Below are 21717 nucleotides of genomic sequence, written 5' to 3' on the forward strand. Positions count from 1 at the left end.
ATTAATCTCTCCCTCTCTTTATCTCTCCTATCTACCTGCACACAGACAATATCCTTCCAAGCCCCTTCCATCTATTTACCTATCTAAATTTGTCTTAAATGTTACAACTGAATGCATATCTACTACTTCTGCTTCATCTCATCCCACACTTGCACCACTCTCTGAATTGAATTAGGTTTCCCACAGATTCTCCTTAAATATTTCACTTTTCATTGTAAACCTATAATCTCTAGTTCTAGGCTCACGCAACCTGAGGGGAAAAGACTTGAATGCATGATGGGGATAAAATAAAACCTCCTCATACTTTGTATACCTCTATATGATTTCTCCTCATTCTCCCATGCTCCAGGGAATAAATCCTAACCTATTGAACCTTTCCCTGTAACACAGGGCCACGAAAAAGGTCTAATGCTTTCCCGGCATATATGATGAATAAGCTGTTCACTGGCTTCCAGCTAGGTACAGGTATAAATTTTAATTAACGTTTTGATGACAAACTCTGCCATCTTCATAAGGGATGAACCCTAGGTATGTCTAGTCTGGTGGTATATAATCCCTGTCATCCGTCCTTCCTGATTGGTTAATCCCCAACCAATTAGGTTTCCGCTGTCCCACCTTGTTTAGAATTGAATCCCAGTTCTTACTTAGAGCGAAAATAAAATATTTTAACAAAGATGAACGTCCCGCTCTAAGTAAGAAGGAGGTGGGTGATGAGGCATACACAATCAAGGATGACACTTGTGTGCAGAAATCCATGGTGACTATCAATCTGGCTTGAACAAGTTCTGCATTGCTGAGAGAGCGTGGAACTGCAGTGGATGCTGTCTTTGGACAGACATATGCAGCAGATTTCTCTGAAGTACTCTGCTGATCTACAGCATGCACACTCTTCAGTCATAAGCCAAGACTCTTCACCTCGCAAAACTGATCCAAAATACAGCCTTCAGATCTCATTACTTGCACATATCGTATTTTGTTTGGAAATGTACCTGTGATGTTTTGTCATGTTAAGGGTTCCATATAAATGCATGTTTCTGTCGAAGATGTACAATTGAAAATATACTTATCAGGAATGCACATATCATAATTGTTTCTTTTGTTCTTTCAGTTTCCGAACATCGCCAACAACCAACTGCAGATCCCATTCTCGAATGTGGATGGCTCTTCAACTCCAACCTCCCTGTCTCCAGATCTTCAAAAGGCCTAATCAGGAAACTCATGGCGCAACAATCCGCTCTGACAACACTACAGGAGGCTCAGCTATGTTAAAGACTGTGAGGTCCTGCGGTGACAGTTGCCAATATAAACTGATGTCTCTGGCAAACTAATCCTTTGAGCGTCCTTCACAAGCAACAGTGATCAGGAGAGGCGGGCCTTAACCCTGATCAGCACTGGATGCTGATGTAACTAAGGCAACAACAATATCCACGTTATATCTTTCTGAATTGGATTTGAAATCAGCTTCTTTTACTTACTCCACTTACCCGAACAACAGTGACATTGTTTGATGGCTTGTCAAGTGATAAGAGGCGGACAACTTGTGCATATCAAAATCTTAATGACTTTATACCTGTGCCAAGTTTCTTCATTTTGTTTCGAAGCTCCTCCTGTATAGACCTTGCATGTAGGTTTGAGGAATTTATATCCAAGGAGCCGGTGACGTACGTTTAGATCCGTGTTGCTGCTTTGAATTTCCATTCATTCACTGATTTAATTGGTGTGACGGAGGAGGATCTTGGATAACTGGAAGAGGAGCAGTTAAGATCAGATACCCCCCCCCCCCAGCTCTCTCATTGATCAAGTCTCAAGCACTGTTAATCGGGCATAGTTAGTCAGGGGACTGGACAGATGCCCAATGACATGTCATTGCTGCAGATCTCTTCTGCATTTTTTTATTATTTAGACCCCATGCCTTTAAGAATTAGAGCTAACAAACTGGTGCCTGCCTTGGAGTCTGCGTGGTGTATGTGGCGAATGGTACAGCCACATGCTGAGCTCCTTCTGTTTGCTGACTCGGGGACGTGCTGTGAGCGCAGTCACTTGGTAATTCATGAATGCCACTCACGAGCAGATGGCTGAACCTGCTGCGCAAGACTGGAGAACTCCATTTGCCAAATAACCAGTGGAAGTTCGCCCTGTGGGTCTGGTAGATTGAAAAGCAGAATATCGTGCCAAGTTCCTAGTAACTGCATTAGTTTCATAGAATAACAGCTGAAAATACTGGAAATATTCAACATGTTGAGAGCAGAGAGAGAGAGATGGTTTACCTTTCATTTGTGAAGAAAGGTCGCATCCTCAAAACCTGAGCTTCACTGCTACATTCTGACCCATTTTTATTTGTTAGCAGAGCGGTTCCTATTGCTACCTTTGATCTGGATGGGTAAGATACCTTTATTTGCAGCAATATTTTTCAAATGGCTGCAGGAGTATTGCCAAGAGTGATTTAGTGCAAGATTTCTGCACGGTCTATGAATCCTTCTAAGCAGAAAATGAACCTAGAGTCTCTCTGTGATGGGATAATCAAAGACGTTTGATGTAATGAAAGGTTATCAACTTGAAAATGTTTTTTTTCAGGATGAGAACATTTTATTAAATCAAACATCTTTGATCTGAGCTCTGTTCCTCTCCCTCCATACACACTGCTGATGTGTTGAGTATTTTTAGCATTTTCTTTTTTTTTAACATTTCTGTGTATCTAGAGCTTTTAACTTCTGATTTACTAATTTCATTTTTCGTTCCCTTTCCTTCCTGTGAGCTGATGTGTCCATTCCTCCTTTTGCCAGCTTCACAATCGGTTCCTCCCTCCATCTCCTATCCTTCAGTGCATTGATCCTCCAGCCCATAAGACCATGAGCATAGGAAGAGCCTATCAACTTCTGTTTTAAATATACTCTATGACTTGTCCTCCACCAATGTCTGTGGCAAAGAATTCCACAGATTTACCACCGCCAAGCTAAAGAAATTCTTCCTCAGTGTCCCTATGCTTCCATCTCCCTCCTTTGTACATCTGCTCTTTTGTCTTCCTTTCCCTTCCTCGTGTGTTTGCCCCCTTCCCTCCATTTCCGATCTTACCATGTGTCCTCCCCCTTTTCTGATTCGGTGCACTCCTCCCTCCATCTGGGATCTTTCAGTGCATTTATCCCTCCACTGTGGATCAGAAAATGTATTGATTATTTTACCCCTTGCCTTCCATAGTTTATGCTGATCCCTCCCCTGCCTGTACACAAGATAGATTTAAAAAACGCTGAGTTCAAACAATCAGTTCAGGGCATAAGATAATTTTGGGTGAGGGAATGTGAAGCCTTTTTTGAAGACATTTTTTCAAAACCATCACTCTTCAAAGCTGTTCCTATTTGATCTGGATGGGTAAAGTATCATTATTTGCAGCGGTGTTTTTCTATAGGCTGCAGGATAATTGCCGCGAGTGATTTAGTGCAAGTTTGTGCACAGTCTGCGAATCCTTCCAAGCAGAAAATGAATTTAGACTCTCTCTGTGGTGGGATAGTTGTAACATTATGCTAGCTTCCTTCCTTCTGTGATACGTGGTTGTGTTTTATAAGAAACCAAAAGGGGATTAATTACTCAAACGTAATAATGGTATTTTATCAATTGAGGTACTGAAAGATGACTTTCTGAAGCCTAGGTTTATAGCTATTTAAGGAGAGGATAATAAATCCTACAATGTAGGGTATCCATCCCAAAGCTCCAAACTTCTCAGTCCAAACCTTTAAACAGTCCTTGGAGGGTGTTGCTTGCCCTTGCTTTTGGAACAGTATCACCATGTAATGAAATGCAATGTTCAACCAAGCTCCTTTCCACTCATTTGGGTTTGAATGAAGACAAAGGTCCCATTGGTACGATGCGAAAAATAGCAAGGTGTTGCCCCAGATCCTTGGCCAACATTCATCCCTCAGAGTGGGGAAGCCAAAGTAATAAGCAAACTGATTGTTCATCTCTTTGCTCTGTGTTAGAGGCTGCAGGTGTAGAATCTTTGCCTAATCGACGCCCAAAACTGCTTGAGCTGCACTTCACGAAGTATCAATCACTCAAAAGCACTTTTGAGCACTGTATCAAAGCAAGCATCATCAATCTTCAAGGGGTTATCCAGTCCAATTAAATGAAAAGGACTCTAAAATCGGAACTGGCAGATGCTGTTGGGATACGAGGGCACAGGTATATCGTGTTGACAGCAATTTTTGATCCAACCAACTATGCGAACAAGAAGCAAGTACTAATTGCATTGACGACAGAGGATGATATGCTAAACGTTTTGATGTGAATGCCCCTTTATCACTCACTAATGAACTTATGGAAGAAAGTATGCTGGCTGGCCCGGGCTGCATGGAGTAAGGACAGGGCTTCACTGGGCCTGGTGAAGTATATATCAATGTACTAAAATGGAGAGTAAGTTCCAGGAAATGGACTTGCTGGAAGTTGAAACTTTTTGTTGGCTTCTTATGAGCTGGAATAGGCAGGCAGGACCCTCCTTTTATAAAGAACTATTCCAAATGCTTTAAACTGGGTTTTGCTCAGAATGTGACCCGCTATTGTGCAGTAGGATCATGGAATTCATTTCTACTGGTATGACAAATGGTAGGTCAGAAAACTCTCCATCCTGTTCTCCAGATGTTGGGACTATGATCTTTCCTAATACTCAAACTCAGAAGAAATAGAAAATGTGAGAGAGCTGTGAAATTAACCACTTGTGATTCCATCTGTGCCATTTTCAAAATCACGCACGGATTATGAGTGAGATGTCTACAACATATTATTCACATTACTTACTCTGAACATTTATTGGAATCTTTCAGAACAAACAACTTCGGAGCCGAAGATTCAGGAATTAATGGAAGAGGAAAAATAGTTTTTAAAAAAGACTTTTTTGATGTCTGATTTACTTTTTTAAGAAGTCATAAAAAGATAAACATTTACTCAAGAGATGGAATAGGAAACTGGTGCTGGAACAACCAGGGAGGAACAGAAGACAATTTTACTAAAGCCAAAAATGGAGACTGAGCTGTGGAATTGGCCACTGTCTAATACCAAGAACCTTGCGAAGGTTTCTTTGAACCAAGAGGTTTGTGAAGCTTCTCTTGAATGTAGGGGGTTGATCATGTTGTGAAATTGACAGTTAAACTGAATTTTGACACTATGAACCTGGTTGCCATCTACAATGAGAACACTACTGCTGTGGTCAAAGGATGGCAACCCGCCAGAGTCATCTGGGGGTAACCAAGAATTAAAGATTTATCTCCTAGACCCAGCTGTGAATGGTGCAAAAGGGAAAATGAAATGACAGGGGTGGTTTAAAAGAGTGTTTTCTTTTGCATTTTCATTGCAGACTTCCCTTTTTTAGTTACAATACTATTGGAAAGACTTTGAGGGGGAGAAAAGGGCTGTCTTGCTGAATATTGCTGTTCAGAGGTGGAATTTAAATATTAAAGAAGCAATCTATTGCCAGCACTGACACCATCCATCCCAAAAGTACAAAAACTGTGTCGTTTGCAAGACTGGGCAACAGCTGCCTACCGTCTTCTTGGCCAAAGGTGGGTGACCTTCAATAGCCTTAAACCTGGAAATAAAGTACTTCGGATGTTTATTTTTTCTTTTAATATAATTGAGAGACCATCTGATGAGATTATGAGACACAGATGGTGTCTACAGTGACATTCTTGTACAAGATTTCTATGGTATTTGGATTTCAAAAGGGAAGTGTCTTAAAATATTCATGTTTATTGAGGTTTTTTTTAGAAATCTAAAATGTGTAAAGAGCCATGCATTATTACGTCTATGTAACTGAACAGTTATTTGACCAAACAGGGCTTATTTGATATGGATTAACGTCCATTTATTGAGAACCGGTCTTTGGGCTTTTAGTGATCAGAGCATGTTGGCACTACAGTTACTGATTCTTTATAACTTTGGCCTGGCCAATGATCTGTGGACTTCTGTACATAGGTGCTGTTTAACAACATAGTTAATGTAAAAGTGTAATGCATTTAATTTTAAATTACCTTCACACCCTTGTCATATATGGAACCTGGGGTTGAAGTTGTACCCTGTGACATTGGAATTGGTTTCATTTGCACAAATCTCCTTTGTGATTCTCCTTTGGCTCTTCTTTTAACACAATCACATTGATAAAGGAGACACTATTGTACATGTCTGACTGCTTGAGAGATCTGTCCATTTGGTCCCTTCACCAAGCCATTTTCATTCCCTTTTTTAAATATTCCTATCTCAAGTTCTTATTTAAAACACAACATTCAATTTGTTGCCACCAATAATTATTTTTTATCATGATCGTATCAAAATAGAAGGTATTCAGTCCCTTGGACCTATGTCAACTCTCCAAGAGATTTTTTCAATTATTCCGAGTCTCCAGACCACACTGTAACTATTGTGTGGAATATAGCATATGGGTCTGTTGTTTCTTTCAGTGCAAGTGTGTATAGGAGCTCCCTGGGTGCAAATTACTGAGTTATGGAAATCCAACTTTATACAAATTCTCCCATGCAGTTTTAAAGCATTCTTCAGGACACCAATAAGAATAGTAAAGAGATTCATGGTGTTTGTTAATGACTGAAAATTGTATATATTCTATTAGTTTAATCATGGGTAATATTGGGGTGATTATTCAATAAAATGTAAGAATTATAGCAAGTGTATGTACGATAAAAACACTTTTCTGACTTGTGGAGAAATTGGCTTATGGACATTCCTCAGGAACAGAGCCCTTATGTAAGCTTGGGCACTGCCTATGCTTGGGATTACAGCAAAGTTTCACTAGTTAGATTGTGGTGGAGAAACTGCCAGGTCAGAAGAGATTGGGTTTGGTGCTCTTAAACACTCTGGAGTTTAGAAGAATGAGAGGCAATCTCCTTACAGAGTTCGAGAAGGTTGATTCAGAGATGGTATTTTCATGCCCAGGGTGCTGTAGAACCAAGGGTCACAAATTCAGCTAAGGAATTTTGGACAGGATTGAGTTGAGAAGAAATTCCTTCACCTTTCAAATCACTGGGCAAAAGCTTTGGAGGCTTGGTCACTGAATACAGTCAAGAATGTGATTTATAGATTTCTGGGTATTAGAGAGTCAATGAGTGTGAGACAAAAGTAAAAGTGCCAATGCAAAAGTTGGCCCAAGACTCTATTGAATGGCAGAGTTGGCTTAAGGGACTGAATTACCCCTGCTCTTATTACTTATTTTTTCAAAATAATCCCATTCTCTCTCAACACCTCTGGAAAAATTTCCCTTTACATTCTCCGTACAAGGAGAACAACCTCAACTATAGCAAATAATGTCATCTTTGGTCACTTATGTCACACAGAGTTCAACCCTTTTGGTTTCATTGTTTGTGGACTAACTTTTCTGGTCAACGTTTGAAACGGAGAAAATTCAATGCAATCAATCAGAGAAACTACACTTACAGGGACGTGGGTTGTGTAGTTGTTTACTGTTTTCTGTGATCTGAGTGGTGTAGATATTATCCTTTTACCTTTTGGGCCCAAGTTGGAATGCAACCCAGTCTAATACAACATTGATGATTTTTTTTTCTCCCGATGTGTGAGCTCATTAAAATGGGCCCAGTAGGTAAATGTCTACAATGCAAAAACTGCAAATATTATTCTTCTAATCTCAAGGATTTCTAGCATGGAGACAAGAAAGCTATCACACTAATTTGGTAAAGGTGTTTTGAGCATTGGGACAGAGCTTCACTCTGCCTGTAACCTGCTTTATACATGACCAGGCAATGATCAACTGTACTTACTGAACCTTGATGTACCTCATTATCTTAGGGAACACTTTAGCAAAGTTAACAGCAAATATTGTTTTGTGCACTGTAGAGTGGTGTAATAGGCCAAGAAAGCAATTTGGCTCATGTGATGAATTGGAAAGAGACAAAAAGTTAAAGCCTTTTATTGACCTTTAATTGATAGTAGCCAAAGTGTTGAATATTTGCCCTTATTATACAGAAAGGCATCAAAAATAATAAGAAATATACCCAGAATACTTGGTAGCTGTAAAAATAACTGTTGTTTCCTATAAGTTTCAGTCCATGAGGCACAATGAATAGTGCCACTAAACATCATTGCATTTGCTACCTAAGCCAAGAGTTCAGGATATCGTTAATGCCTCATTTGCTTCTCAGATGAACATAAGAGGTCATAAAAATGACAATTTTTCAAACAAGATTAGGGAAAATGTCTCTTAGTCAATATCCATTTCTCCAACAGTGGCACTTCCATTGAGGAAACTTTCAACCAAACAGGATGTTATCTAAATGTTTTGGAACCTTATTGTGCACAGAGTGACTGCAATACTTAGGTACAGTACAACAATGACTGCCCTTAAAGATTGGGCAGAGTCTGTAGGAGACCTGAGAGTTTCTTCCCAGAAGAGTAAAAATGCCACATTCATGCAAGGGAGGGCGCTGTGGAGCAGCATGGCGGAAGCTACATCCTGTTCATCAGAATGGCCTATAACTTGGAATAGTTTCCATTTCTGGAGCTCTTCACCATTGCCATGAGGCGGAGAGAACTCTGCTCAACTTCCCCATTGATGGCATGGTTGGAGAATAGTTAAAAGCAGAGGTACAAGTGATCAGTTGCCCACTATTTATTTTGAGTTTCTTACATTGTTGATATAAGGGGCGATCTCGCTTTCCACTTGTTTTAAAGTTTATCTGTTGAAGAAAGCTGAAAGCTTAATACAAATTCAGCATCATTTAAAGCAACAAGCGTTTAAGTCCAAAGGAAAATATTTTCACAAGAACTGTGGTTAAACACTATTCTGGTGGTTGAGATTTCACAAAGCACAAGTGACTGCAGATGCTGGAATCTGGAGCAGCAGGTAGCTTGCTGGATGAACTCATCAGGCCGAGTGGTAACCGTAGAGGGAAAGCAATTTTCGGCATTTCAGGCCAACACCTTGCAAGATGACCCACAATGTCGACAATTCCTCCTTCTTCAATCTCCACAGGTGCTGATTGACTGACTGAATTCCCCAGGCAGATTATTTATTGGCTGAAATTCCTCATTATCTATAGATTTCTAGATTTTTTCACCAAATATTGCTCAGGAAGATGGAAGGGGGCTTTAGCAGTGCAATATTCATCGTCCCTCTTACTTCCTTGAGTCTAACAATGACTATTATCCAAAGCTTTTGAAGAATGGTTTCAATCAGCCTACTTCAACAGTTTTGTAATAATCTCAGAAAAGGGTATATTCCTTTCTTAATTCTGTATTTCATATACAAGCTATTACTTTACTGTTCATTGTGGCTTTGTGGTCAGCACTCTTGCTACTGAGACAATAGGTCATTATTCAAGGCAGACCAAAGTCTTAGCCCCGTAATCCAGAATGGTGTATCCAATAAGATTCCAGCGTCTATAGCAAGGATGGACATTGAGTTGGGATATTGGCCATAGTCCTTTCTGCTCTCAGGTGGAGGTAACTGAACTTATTCCTGAGATGAGAGGGGTACCCTATCAAGACAGGCTGGATAATTTGAGTCTGCATTCCTTGGAGTTTAAAAGAATGCGGTGTGAGCTTATTCAGATCTATAAATTCCCAAGGGGACTTAACAGGGTAGATGTTGAGATGCTTATTGTGAGACAGTCTTGAGCAAGTTGTTAAAATAAAAAGATAAGGAGCCAGTTATTTAAAACGGAGTTGAGTAGAAATTTCTTTTCTCTGTAGGTAGTGAATCTCTGGAGTTTTCTACCCAGCTCTCCCTCTCTCCCCTGAAGGGTGGTGGAGGTCTGATCATTTAATATGTTTAAGGTGGAGATGGATAAAAGTCTTGAAAAAGATTGGAGAAGTGAGGGCTGTGGGGAACTGCCACAGAAGAGTTGAGAACAGCATAGATGTGCCATTATCGCACTGAATGCGGGGTGAGCTTGAGTGGCGAGGTGGCCTGCTCCCGCTGTTTGTTATGTGCAACACCAAAAGGACTCTATCATTTTGAACAATAGGTGGAGTTTGCTATGTGTCTGGCCCAAGGTATTGCTCAATTGGCACCTTTAAAACAAATGAAAAGCTTGTTATCACCTTGCTGTTCATGGGCTCTTGTCTGCAAAATGTGTTCCCTAGTTTTTCATTCTTTCAAATGTCGAGAATGCTTTATAGCAGCTAAAAGGAGCTGGTGAAATTCTTTAGTTCTCTGCAGTTACAGTGGCTAGAAAAGTACTGGAGGAGAAATAATTCTAGGATGAAGACCAAAAGTTGTGCTTACCTACTTATTTAATCATGACCCCTGAACAACGATGTCTAAAGCAGTGTCTATTGTCTGCCCCTAATTCCTCTGAATTGTGTGGATTGTTGGGTCTTCTAAGAGAGCTAATAAATGCCACCATTTCACACACACAGCCCTAGGTCCGGGTTCCCATTTAGATATAGATGCCAGATTTTGGAGTGGAATGGGTTTATTTATAAGGCAGATTTAGGGCTTTATAAGAATAAATAGGCTCACATTCACTAATTTCTGTTAAATTGAAATTCAATTTACCCACCTCTGGCTCCTCCAAAGTCTCTACATTTTGGGGTTGCTCAACTTTCAAAATTGGTCTGGAATTTCCAGGAGTCCTAGAGTAGAGCAGCACAGAAACAGGCCCTTTGGCCCTTCTGGTCCTTTTCTCTGCCTAGTCCCATTGATCTGCGCCCGGACCATAGCCACCCCCATGCCCATTCCATCCATGTGCCTATCCAAATATGTTGAAATTGAACCTGCACCCAACAATTCCACTGACAGCTGGTTCGACACTCTCACCACCCCCTAAGTGAAGTTCTCCCTCATGTTCTCCTTAAACTTTTCACCTTTCACCCTTAACCTGTACTTCTAGTCGCATCCAGCCTCAGTGGAAAAGGCCTGCTTGCCAATCAGTGGTGGTTGCCCGTCAAGTCTTACAATGGCAGAAGACCTGTATTGGAAAGTTTTGCTCTGGGGCAGATCCATTCTCTCAACTTCAGAAGTACGGGTTCAGTGATTCAATCAAGCGTCACAAACTGGGGTTGATTGTGACATCTTCTGTACCTTGTTATGCCCTTCACTCTCCTCAGAGCATTGCTGTACCACCTTCCTAGCCATTGGGTCTCACTATAGATCTCATCTGCCCAGTCCACTGGAGCTGACTTTGCAAGCTAGGACAAGCACGTCCCTCTCTCACCACGGTATGAGGCCTGTTGACTCCCCTCACCTGGTTTAGCCCTATCTATCTATGCCCCTCATAATTTTGTATACCTCTATCAAATCTCCCCTCATTCTCCTACGCTCTGGGGAATGAAGCCCCAGGAATTGAAGCTTTGAGCAATCTGCTGTGAACAATCCTGGACAAAAGTCATGGAGGTGATTAGATTAAAAAAATGAAGCTGGGGAAAGGAAAGCCTTAGATTGACAACTAGTCAAGTTAGAGAAAAAAATCAATGGCCAATTGTTATGATAACGAACTTAAGCTAATGAGAGGCATTGGGAAGACCAGTATATTGATGTGCATATAACTAATGGTAAGAGAAAAGTTATATGCACATTAATCTACATTAATTTACAGTAACATGATGTTACATTACTCCAGCTTATATGAGTTGTGGTCATCTGATAACTCCTCCGGTAATGTGTCCAACTCACAACTGGCAGTCTTTTCCTCCTCTGGAAGCTGCTTGCATTTATCCTTCCTTGTGAGCAAACAACTTGATACTTACTATACTGTCCCTTCACAATCTTTGAAAATTTAAGAGCTTGAATCCAGCACAATTTATTCCAATGCAAACAGATCGAATTCCTTTCATTTCATGTCAGCTGCCACATTTATTGTGAAATATCCTAAAGTTTTATTGTTCTTGCTTTTTCTAACTGAGCTACTTTATGGAATGAGGTACGGTTTAGTTGCAACACAAATAACGGCCATTTGGCCGGTTAAATCTTCACTGTATTTTCTGGGTCAGAGAGTTATTTTCCTTCAAGTACAAATGCAATACCACACTTGAAAGTACAGAATAAGTTTGACGCTCAAAGCTGTGTGAAGCAGAGGAAACTTCACCACCCACCATAATGTTATGTATACATGGAGCAACCTTCAAGGTCACTTCATAGAATTAGGCATGTGAATCTAGGTAGCAAGTACAACCAGAACTAATCTGCAAGAGCTAGATGTGCATACATTCTCAGCCATATTTGTTTCCATGACGACAGCATCAAAGAATAATGAGATTGCTATGAAGCATTTTGGTACTTGAATGGCATTAAAGAAAAGCTTTTCCCACTTAAACTGTAGGGATGGCTCTCAAACTCAGTTTTGTTCCTAACATCCGGCAAGTGCAAAGATCTAAACCATGCAGGTCATGGGGGTCGTTAATGGTCCCATTACAAGAGGAACTTTAATTCACACCACATCTTTAACATAAGACCTTAAGGTATAGGAGCAGAATTGGACCATTTGGCACATCAAGGTTGCTCTGCTATTTCATCATTGCTGGTCTATTGCCCTCTTAGCCACAGTCTCCTGCCTTCTTCCCATGCTCTGACTGATATAGTGAAATGATAAAGGTGTTTTAAACTTTATGTGACTGTAATTGGCGCTCACCCTCATGAAGGGATTTTAGCATTTATGGTAAAACTTGGGTCAACTAGGTGGCTATTAAGGAGTGAATTAAAGAGAGAATCGGGGGGATTTTCAGAGCTTAGGCTCCAGGTAGCTGAAGGCGTTGGCAGGAGGAGTGATTAAAATGGGGCATCCTCCGTTGGTGGGAAGCCATGTAGGAATCTCAAGGGATCTCACTTTCTTTCTGCTCACTTCTTGCACTGCTTATTTATTCTATATATTTCTTATTGTAATTTGTAGCATTCTTTTAAGTATTGCATGGTACGGCTGCCGCAAAACAATAAATTTCATATATAGTGGCCACCTTATCAGTACCTCCTGTACCAAACGAAGTGGCCACTGAATGTATGCTTGTGGTGCTCTGTTGCTGAAGCCCATCTACTTCAGGCTCCAATGTGTAGTGCATTCAGAGATGCTCTTCTGCACAACGTTATTTAAATAATAGTGGTGTGCATAACATGGTTATCTCCATTACTTCCTGCCAGCTTGAACCAGTCTGGCCACTCTGACCTCTCTCATTAACAAGGCACTTTCGACCACAGAACTGCTACTCACTGGATGTTTGTTTTCTCTCTGTTTTTCACACCATTCTCTGTAAGCTCTAGAGACTGTTGTGCATGAAAATCCCAGGAGATCAGCAGTTTCTGAGATACCCAAACCACCCCGCCTGGCACCAACAATCATTCCACGATCAAAGTCACCTACATCGCATTTCCTCCCCATTCTGATGTTTGGTCTGAACAACAACTGAACCTCTTGACCATGTCTGCATGCCTTGAGTTGTTGCCGCATGTTTGACTGATTAGATAGCTGCGTTAATGAGCAGATGTATGTGGCCATTGGGTGTAATTTCAACCATAATAAACCTGATTTTAATTTGGAATGTTTGCAGAAGGAGGTAATGGGGAAAATTGAAATGTGAAAATATGGATGACCTTTGTAAAGCCCTCCGATTGCCAAACTAAAATAAAATATAGCACAGCAAGCACCGGCCTGGACTTGATGGAAATTAGGACTAGTGCAGAGGAGACAGGATAAGCTTAAGCCTCCACAAGGTGGGCCCAGGAGCCCACTGAACGAGCTTACAGGTACCAAAGGAAAGGGGGAAAGGGACCAGATGATTTATAGTAGAAGTTATTCAACAAATCAGTAGATTCTCCATTAAAATGGAGCATGATTTCTCTCTTTTCCATTTGCAACCCACTCAGACTCTTGAATTCACTTCCTTCTATTTCGATCCCTGTGACCAACTAGGTAATAAAAATCCAAGCTCATCGTTACCTAGCAACTACTGCCATACCACCCTTGTCATTTCCTCTTGTATTTGTCCCTTGCAGTTTGTGGGCCACAGGAAATTTAGACAGTAGGGCTTAGACCCGGGTTGATAGGCAGTGTTTGCCCAACCGCGTATCCTCTGTTCTGGCCTGACTGACAGGCATATTTTGAATCAAATAATTCAGAGGATAGATAACAAAGGGGAGGTTAAACAAGAAATCCAATCTAATTATCAATTTGAGATTTGAATTCAATTAATTTTCATCATTGTCTTACAGCATGGAAACAGGTCCTTTTTAGATTCAGATTGAAATTCATTTATTTTTCCAAACACACAGTGAAATGTGTCTTTTGCATCTAAGGATCTGCTAGAGGCAGTTTGGCCCACTGAATCCACAAATGTTTACTTACTCAAATCTGACAGAAAAAAAACCATTCTCCTAAGATCCTTCTCAGCTCACCTTAAATTCACTACTCATATCCTCACTAGTGACAAGATAATCACTAGTCTTTGGAGTCTTTGGAGTGTGGAAGTAACCTGGAGCACCTTGGGTACAGGAAAAAGCGCCACCGGGTGGCATAGTGGGCAGCACAACACTTTACAGTGTCAGCTATAAGGTTGGAGCTACAGTGCTGCTGTCTGTAAGGAGTTTGTACATTCTCCCCGTGAGCGCTTTGTTTTCCTCCTAGTCCTTCAGTTTTCTTCCACACTCTAAAAACGTAGTGTTAGTGAGAGGTGGGCTTGCTATGTTGGGGCTGGAAGTGCGGCGGCTCTTGTGGGCTGCTCGGCACAGTCCTCACTGATTTGACTTGACTCAAATGGCGCATTTTAATGTAGATGAGACAAGTAAGGCTAATCTTGCATCTTTCTTTCACTACTAGCTGCATTGCCGTCACCTGTAAATGAGGAAAATCCCTTCTGCATAAGTGATTGTTGTTGCATCCTGATGAGAAATGTCGATTCTTTATTCCTCTCTGTAGTTTCTCCCCGCGCTGATAGGAATGCTTTCTTTAGCATTTGTCTGTTTTGCGAGGCCAACTTGCTAGCTCAATGCTCAACCTAGTGCAAGTAGAATTTGTGCAAGGAGACAGCCGAATTCGTACCTGGGACTTCTCTTTCTGATGCCACTGCACCACCAGCACAGCCTGACCTGCTGAGTTCCTGCAGCATTTTGTATGTTTTTCTCTGGATTGCCAGTATCTGCAGAATATTTTGTGTTTATGATTGATATTGAAAGTCTGATTGGTTCATTTATGTTCCCCTGGTAAGAACATTTGACATCCTTATCAGATCTGGGCCTATCTCTGACTTCTGACATTTGAGGATGCTGGGTTCTTAACTGTTCTTCTGCCTTGAGTTAGAAAACTACTCTGCCGTTTCAGGGTGGGGAGCCTTGCCAGCAACACCCACACCTGTGAATTAATATTGAAAGCTGTCAGCGGGAAGAGTTGTTGCTGTCGTACAATTTCTATTCTGGTACCGTTGCATCGGAGTTTGGTGAAAGTGCTGCGGCTGAATCAGAATAGAAAATAGCATCAGTGTGGGAGTGATGTGAATCCTTGCTGTCTCCTAACTCCACTTGTATTAACTGAAGTGCTATTCTGTAAGATGATGAGTCACTGCTGTTGATGATAGCAGGGCCACTTCAGAGATGTTTTCAGCTTTGATTTAATCTTTCCGTACCCCCCTTCCCCCATCCTTCAGTTACATCAATAATCCTGTTGATTATTATCAAGTTAACTCAGTTAATTTTCAGGCTTTGAATGTTTTTGCAGTCTGTTTCCTTTCCCTCCAATAATTAGGGCCAAGTGGGCCACTTTTCCTAAGCCCCTCAACACTTGATCCTCGTTTATGCTCCTCTTTGAAATTCATTTGTTTGCCCAAAAGTTTGGTCTCCTTTCTTAACACACATGTGGTTTGTTGAAGTTGTATTGGCAACTTTTCAGCACATTTTAGTACATTAAAGGTGCTAGGTGCAAGTTGTTGTCGAAGCAATTAACTTTTTACTCTCGGAGTCTTAGAGCACCGCAGCGCAAAAATAGGCTGTTCAGCCCATCTAGTTCACATTCTGCCTAGTCCTATTGACCTTCACCTGGACCATACCCCTCCCATCCATGCACTTATCCAAACTTCTCTTGAATGTTGCAAATTTAGCTAGCTGCCTGCTTGTCTAAATGAAAATGTAACTCTTATTACCACCAGTTTGAAGTGATGAGCAAATCAGTTTTGGGGAAAAACTTGAGCAGAGCTCTTGCTGATTTTGCGCTTCCAATAGAGACTAACACCAAGAGAGTAACCTACGTGCCAAGCTGCTACTTGAGCATGGATGGGAATATGGGCATTTGGAGCATGTTGGTCATTGAATGAGACTATGTGACTGTGCAGCAAAAAAACCTATCTTGCTTGGATTTTATTATCAATTGTGCCGATATGTGCTACTCTTTAGAGTTATGCAGCCTAGTTATAAGCCTTTCAGCCCACCATGACCTTAATGGGCATCAGGTCCTTGTCTACAAATCCCACCCCAGCATTCTGTTTGCAGTCTTCAATGCCATGGTGTTGCAAGCACTATGTAAAATGTTGTGAGAATACAGCCTCCACTAACCTCTCAAATTGTGTGTTCCAGATTTCAGTCTTTGAGGAAAAGAAAAAATAATATTGCTTAAGTCTTCTCTAGGCCTCCCATTCCTTGCCCTAAACCTCTACCCACTGGTTATGGACACCTCTGCTAAAGGGAGGAGTTTCTCATTATCTGCCATAACTGTGCAACCCCTCACACCCACTTTTAATCTCTCAGCCTGGTTTACCCCTTGTCTCCTGCTCTGCAAGAGAAACAAACCCATTCCATCCAGTACCTCCGCATAGCTTGAAACACTCTACACCAGCCAATATCCTAGCGAATCACCTTCGTACCCTCTCCACTGCAATCCATTTGCGGGATAAAATCCCACAACTAAGCAACCCTTACTAACCTTCTCTTCCCTATGATATACAGTACTGTGCAAGTCTTAGGCATCCTGGGTTATTATATGGTTTCAGATGGCATGCCCTCTGTAGAGCCCTGATCTCAACATCACCGAGGCTGTCTGGGGTTTCCTGGAGAGAGAGTAGCAAGCGAAACAGCCAAAGTCTGCAGAAGCCCTGCAGCAAGTTCTCCAAGATGCTTGGCATAACCTACCAGCTGCTTTTCTTACAAAACTGCACGGCAGTGTACCTAAGAGACTTGATACAGTTCTAAAGGCAAAGAGTGGTCACACCAAGTATTGATTTGATCTAGTTTTTTACTGCTTCCCATCGTAAAACTTTTGCTATTTAGAAACTTTTCATTACTCTAGAAGGCATCTTTGCTGTACAGATTTTTTTACATGCGCCTAAGATGTTTGCATAGTAATGTAGCTCTGGTTTCATGCTCCAATTCTGCCGCCTGTTTTAATAGGAGAGACTTGGCTGGTGTGTGTGCGTGTGTGTGCGTGCCAGAATCAGTATTTTGGTCTCTGGTTTTGGATATTAATCCCAGGCAGTTATCCTTGCCAACGTTGCCTTTGGAGCATTGTGTGTCTTGTAAAGTCAGAATCAGGTTTATTATCACTGACATATGTTGCAAAATTTATGTTATTTGTGTTTGCGGCAGCAGTACAGTGCAATAAGTAAAATATACTATAAATTACAGTGTGTGTGTGTGTATATATACACACACATACAAAATTTGTAGTGCAAAAAGAAAGCAAAAATAGTGAGGTAGTGTGAGGTGGTGTTCACGGGTTCGGGACCGTTCAGAAATCTAATGGCAGAGGGGAAGCAGCTGTTCATAAAATGTTGAGTGGGTGTCTTCAGGCTCCTATACCTCCTCTCTGATGGTAGTATTGAGAAGAGGGCATGTCCTGGGTGGTGGGGGTCCTTAATGATGGATGCTGCCCTTCTGAGGCATTGCCTTTTGAAGGTGTCCTTGATCTTGGAAAGGCTAGTGCCCATGCAGGAGCTGGCTGAGTTTGCAGCCCTGTGCAGCTTTTTCCAACCCTGTGCATTGGCCCTTCCATACCAGACGGAGATACAACTAGTTAGTCTGTCTTATAGCCAATAAGCATTTCCCTGTGCCCTCAGCATTCTAAAGACAGTGAATTACAATTGAAATGTAGTCAGTATGTACCACTAAGGAGATAGTGGCCAGATAAACTGGTCACTATAAAATTATTAGATAACAAAGTCAAAGAGTGCAGACTGTACCATGTTCAATATTTCATCTGATATATGGGCACTGTTGGTCTGGATTATATATTTAGGTCAACAGATGGATTCAAACTCTAACCCATTCTACCAATTTAGCTTCACCTTTCTATGGGTTGAAGTTTGTCAAATCCAGGCCTGCTGTAACATTAGCATTTTAACTCATCTATCCTGCTTGAGCTCAAATAATGGGTCATTTAGTCTGTCAACATCTGAAGCTTGAATATGAAACTCTGGGGGTAGGATGATGAAGGAAATGTTTTGCGTCAAGAATTTTACTTCAGCTCACATCCCTTTCCTCATAAACAGGAGAGTGTTCTGTGCAGACTGAGGGGTTATTGATGCTTATTATTTACTCCACACTGGGGCTGCAGCAGCAAGATTATTCCAGTAGCCTGATGCAGCCTTTCAGTTCTGCCTTAAGGCTCTCCCTGTCAACAGTGGGGTTGAAACAGATTGAGAACGCAAGAAGTAGAAGCATATGTGGACTTACCAACCCTTAAGCCTGCTCTGCAACTCTATAATATCAAGGTTGATATGACATTCATCTCAATTCTAATTTCCTGTTCCTTCCCCATAATCACTAGCTTCTCAATGGTTTAAAACAAAATCTGTCGCTCTCGGTCCTGTGCGTATTCAATGGTTCAGTCCTCATGACTTTTTGTAGTACAGCATTCAAAACGCTCAGGCTGATGAAAATTCTCCCACTAATCTCCATACTAAATGGACGACACACAAGATGCTGGAGGGACACAGTGGGTCAAACATCATCAATGCAGAGAAGTAGACTATTGGTCTGCTTGGGTTGGCCATGGTAGCCATGGGTTGAGATCCTTCATCTTCACCACAAGCATTGAATGTCCATTTCTCTCTATGGATGCTGTCTGATCCATAGATCTCCTCTGGCATTTTGTGTGTTGCTCAATATTCCAGCATCTGCAGTCACTTTTGTCTCCATTTTAAATAGATGACCCCATATTCTGAGACTTTAACACTAAATCTAGATTCTATCAAACAACAGTACCAGAGGAATCAATCTCTCTGTATATACAAAGTTGAGCCCCTCAAGTTTCACTAAGACCATTTCTCAGTTTTAAAGTCCGGAGACCCGCATTCTCTTTTGACAGAGAAAAATGGTAGTAGAACTGTTTACTTCTTTCTTCAACATGAAATCTGTGGAGCAGACTTGATGGGCCAAGTGTCCTAATTCTGCTCCTATATCTTATGATCTTATATCTTATGGTCTAGTATTTAGGAGACTGAGAATAGTGCTGACTAATAGGTGTCCCACAGTACATGTGCCCTTGGATCCATATTGAACTTCAGCTCCTGATGAGATTATCTCCAAGGCCGAGGAATCCAACAGAAATATGTGCTGAGCCTCGGGAGCACCTAAAACAAAACACTCTTTATCTCAATGCGTACTGGGTCCAATAACATCCGTACTTAAGAAACTCAGCTATATCATTATGGGCTTCATTATAAAATAAATGCACCTAATTACTTTTATTTCTTGGATCTAATTACTTTTACTTCTTGGAATTTGATATCAAATGGATGCTTTTCAATGTTATTCTACAATATCGTTGGTGGAAGAAAGAGACAATTTGGTGCAAAGGAAATGTTTGAAGTTGTTTTCCTCTAAATCTGCTGGTTCACATTGAGAATGGAATGAGGCTGCCAAAAAATTATTGTTGCAATTAGGAAGATTTCCATTTTCGTGGACGTATTCAGAGAAGGTTTCATTTATCCATACAGGCAAAATGGTGAGCATGGTGGAAGGAGGGTATTTTCTCACTCTGGACAACACTGGAGCCTGGTGAAAGACTGAGAATGTGTTGCCTATTGTTTTGGTCAGATTCTTGTGAGACCCTGCAGGTGAAAATACATCCTGGGAGTCCTAATGTCAAAGCAGGTTGTGATGCTAGGCAAAATGACTGTTGTTACTTGCTGAAGCCTGAGACACCAGCTCATCTTTATGGCTCAGACACTTCTAGTTGTCAAAATATAACTGTGTGATGATTAATATGAACTGAAATAGCTATTCCTAGGTTAGAACAGTTGAGACATTACCTGCTGGCACAGTGTACAGTTGACTCCAATCTGCTTGGTGAGTTACTATGTCTAGGAATACATACTGTAGAAAAAGCCAAAGGTATTGAGTCTCCCATTTATTTGAGATTTTAAGGGAAAAAAAAGTTATGACCTTCTTTAAAACAAAATCTCCATTGAATTATATTTACTGGTTTGTTAGTGCTGTACTAACCTACAGTATGTGGAAGTTATAGGTTACGGGATTTCTTTTATAAGATTTTGCACCTAGAGCTAATGTGTGAAGCTTTGACCCAGATTTTGTGTTCGTAATGACAATGATCATCACACCTTGAAACTAACAGCAACACCTGGATCCCCTGTTTACAAGTCTTCAGGTGCACATTCCAGAAGTTGTTGTCAGTGATTCATTAAGTGTGCTGCTTACTGCCTTCTCCAGACTAATCAGGAAATTAATGAAAATTTCAGGTATTTTCAAAACATTTTTGTTATTAATTACTTTGAAGATATTCTGGTTTATGCAGAGAATTCGTAGTGCAATACTAAGCCATAGTTACTGCTTCACAAACATTCTCCTTTAAATTAATTTATTCTTTTATTTTTAACAAAGCTTGCTTATTATCATCCAAAACTTCAAAGTGAAGTTTTACTACCCCGAGATTCATTTTCTTTCAGGCATTCACAGCATTAAGTGTGACTTTATGTGTGTGCCCCAATCTTTACAGTATTTTCCTCTCTGTAAAATTATCTAAAGTATATAATCAGTTCTGCTATTTATTTCCTTTTTTGTGATCCATGTGAATTCTTCAATATGATTGGATGTTCAGCTTTCTCAGAAGGGTCACACCCTCAGGACTGATGAAAATAACCAGCAAAGGGAAGTTCACAAGTCCATGGTGTCTAAAACCTTTAGGGGAGAAGCTCTCTTTTAGGTCACGGATTTGCTGGGTGAGTTTGCCAATGAGCACAAAGTCTGGGCCAATAACTGTTTTCAATGAGAGATGCAATTGCAGCCAACGAGCAGGGTAAGCACATTACTTGGGAGTTCATGTCTTAGCACTAATACCCTGCTCCACTTATATCAAATGACTATATACCCCCTTGTTCCTACACAAGTACTTTTGAAAATCATGAAATGATAAAATAATTTCTATGGCTAATATGTTGAATTTGTAGAAATTATAAAAGTTCAACTAAATAAATGAATATATCAAAAAATATATTTTCTGAAATAAAAATTGAGCCCAACCGAAAGGGAAACTAATGCTGTTTGGTTTGGCAAAATGTGTAGACAATCAAAGAAAGTGGCTATTTTTGTTGTACATTTGAATTAAAAAAATATATGTAAACTAGTCTTGTGTCGTGTTATTTTTAATAGTTGTGGAAATCATGTGAATTCTGTTGTCTTTCAGGAAAAGACAAGATTCAAGCCCCATTATCGGAGGAGAACTCTCAATATTTTCATATTCCCTTACAACAGATAGGAGAGATTTGACCCACAGTGTTTTTGCTAGTTCTCAGTGCATTTGCAGTTCCTTACTTGTTCCCTGTATCCAATCTGTTGCATAT

The 21717-nt window shown here is 40.7% G+C and overlaps 1 protein-coding gene across 4 annotated transcripts in view; it reads left to right on the forward strand.

Moving 5' to 3' along the window:
- The window catches only part of elk4 (ETS transcription factor ELK4), a 62726-nt gene extending 41226 nt beyond the window's left edge, over nucleotides 1-21500 (forward strand). For all 4 annotated transcript variants that reach the window (XM_073030599.1, XM_073030600.1, XM_073030603.1 and 1 more), the window contains one exon: nucleotides 1109-21500. In XM_073030599.1, coding sequence (XP_072886700.1) covers nucleotides 1109-1207 — 99 coding nt within the window. In that variant the 3' untranslated portion in view covers nucleotides 1208-21500. The remainder of the gene's footprint in view (nucleotides 1-1108) is intronic.
- The last annotated feature ends 217 nt before the right edge of the window (nucleotides 21501-21717 follow it).

Source organism: Hemitrygon akajei, chromosome 27 (assembly GCF_048418815.1).
Source record: "Hemitrygon akajei chromosome 27, sHemAka1.3, whole genome shotgun sequence".
NCBI lineage: Eukaryota > Metazoa > Chordata > Chondrichthyes > Myliobatiformes > Dasyatidae > Hemitrygon > Hemitrygon akajei.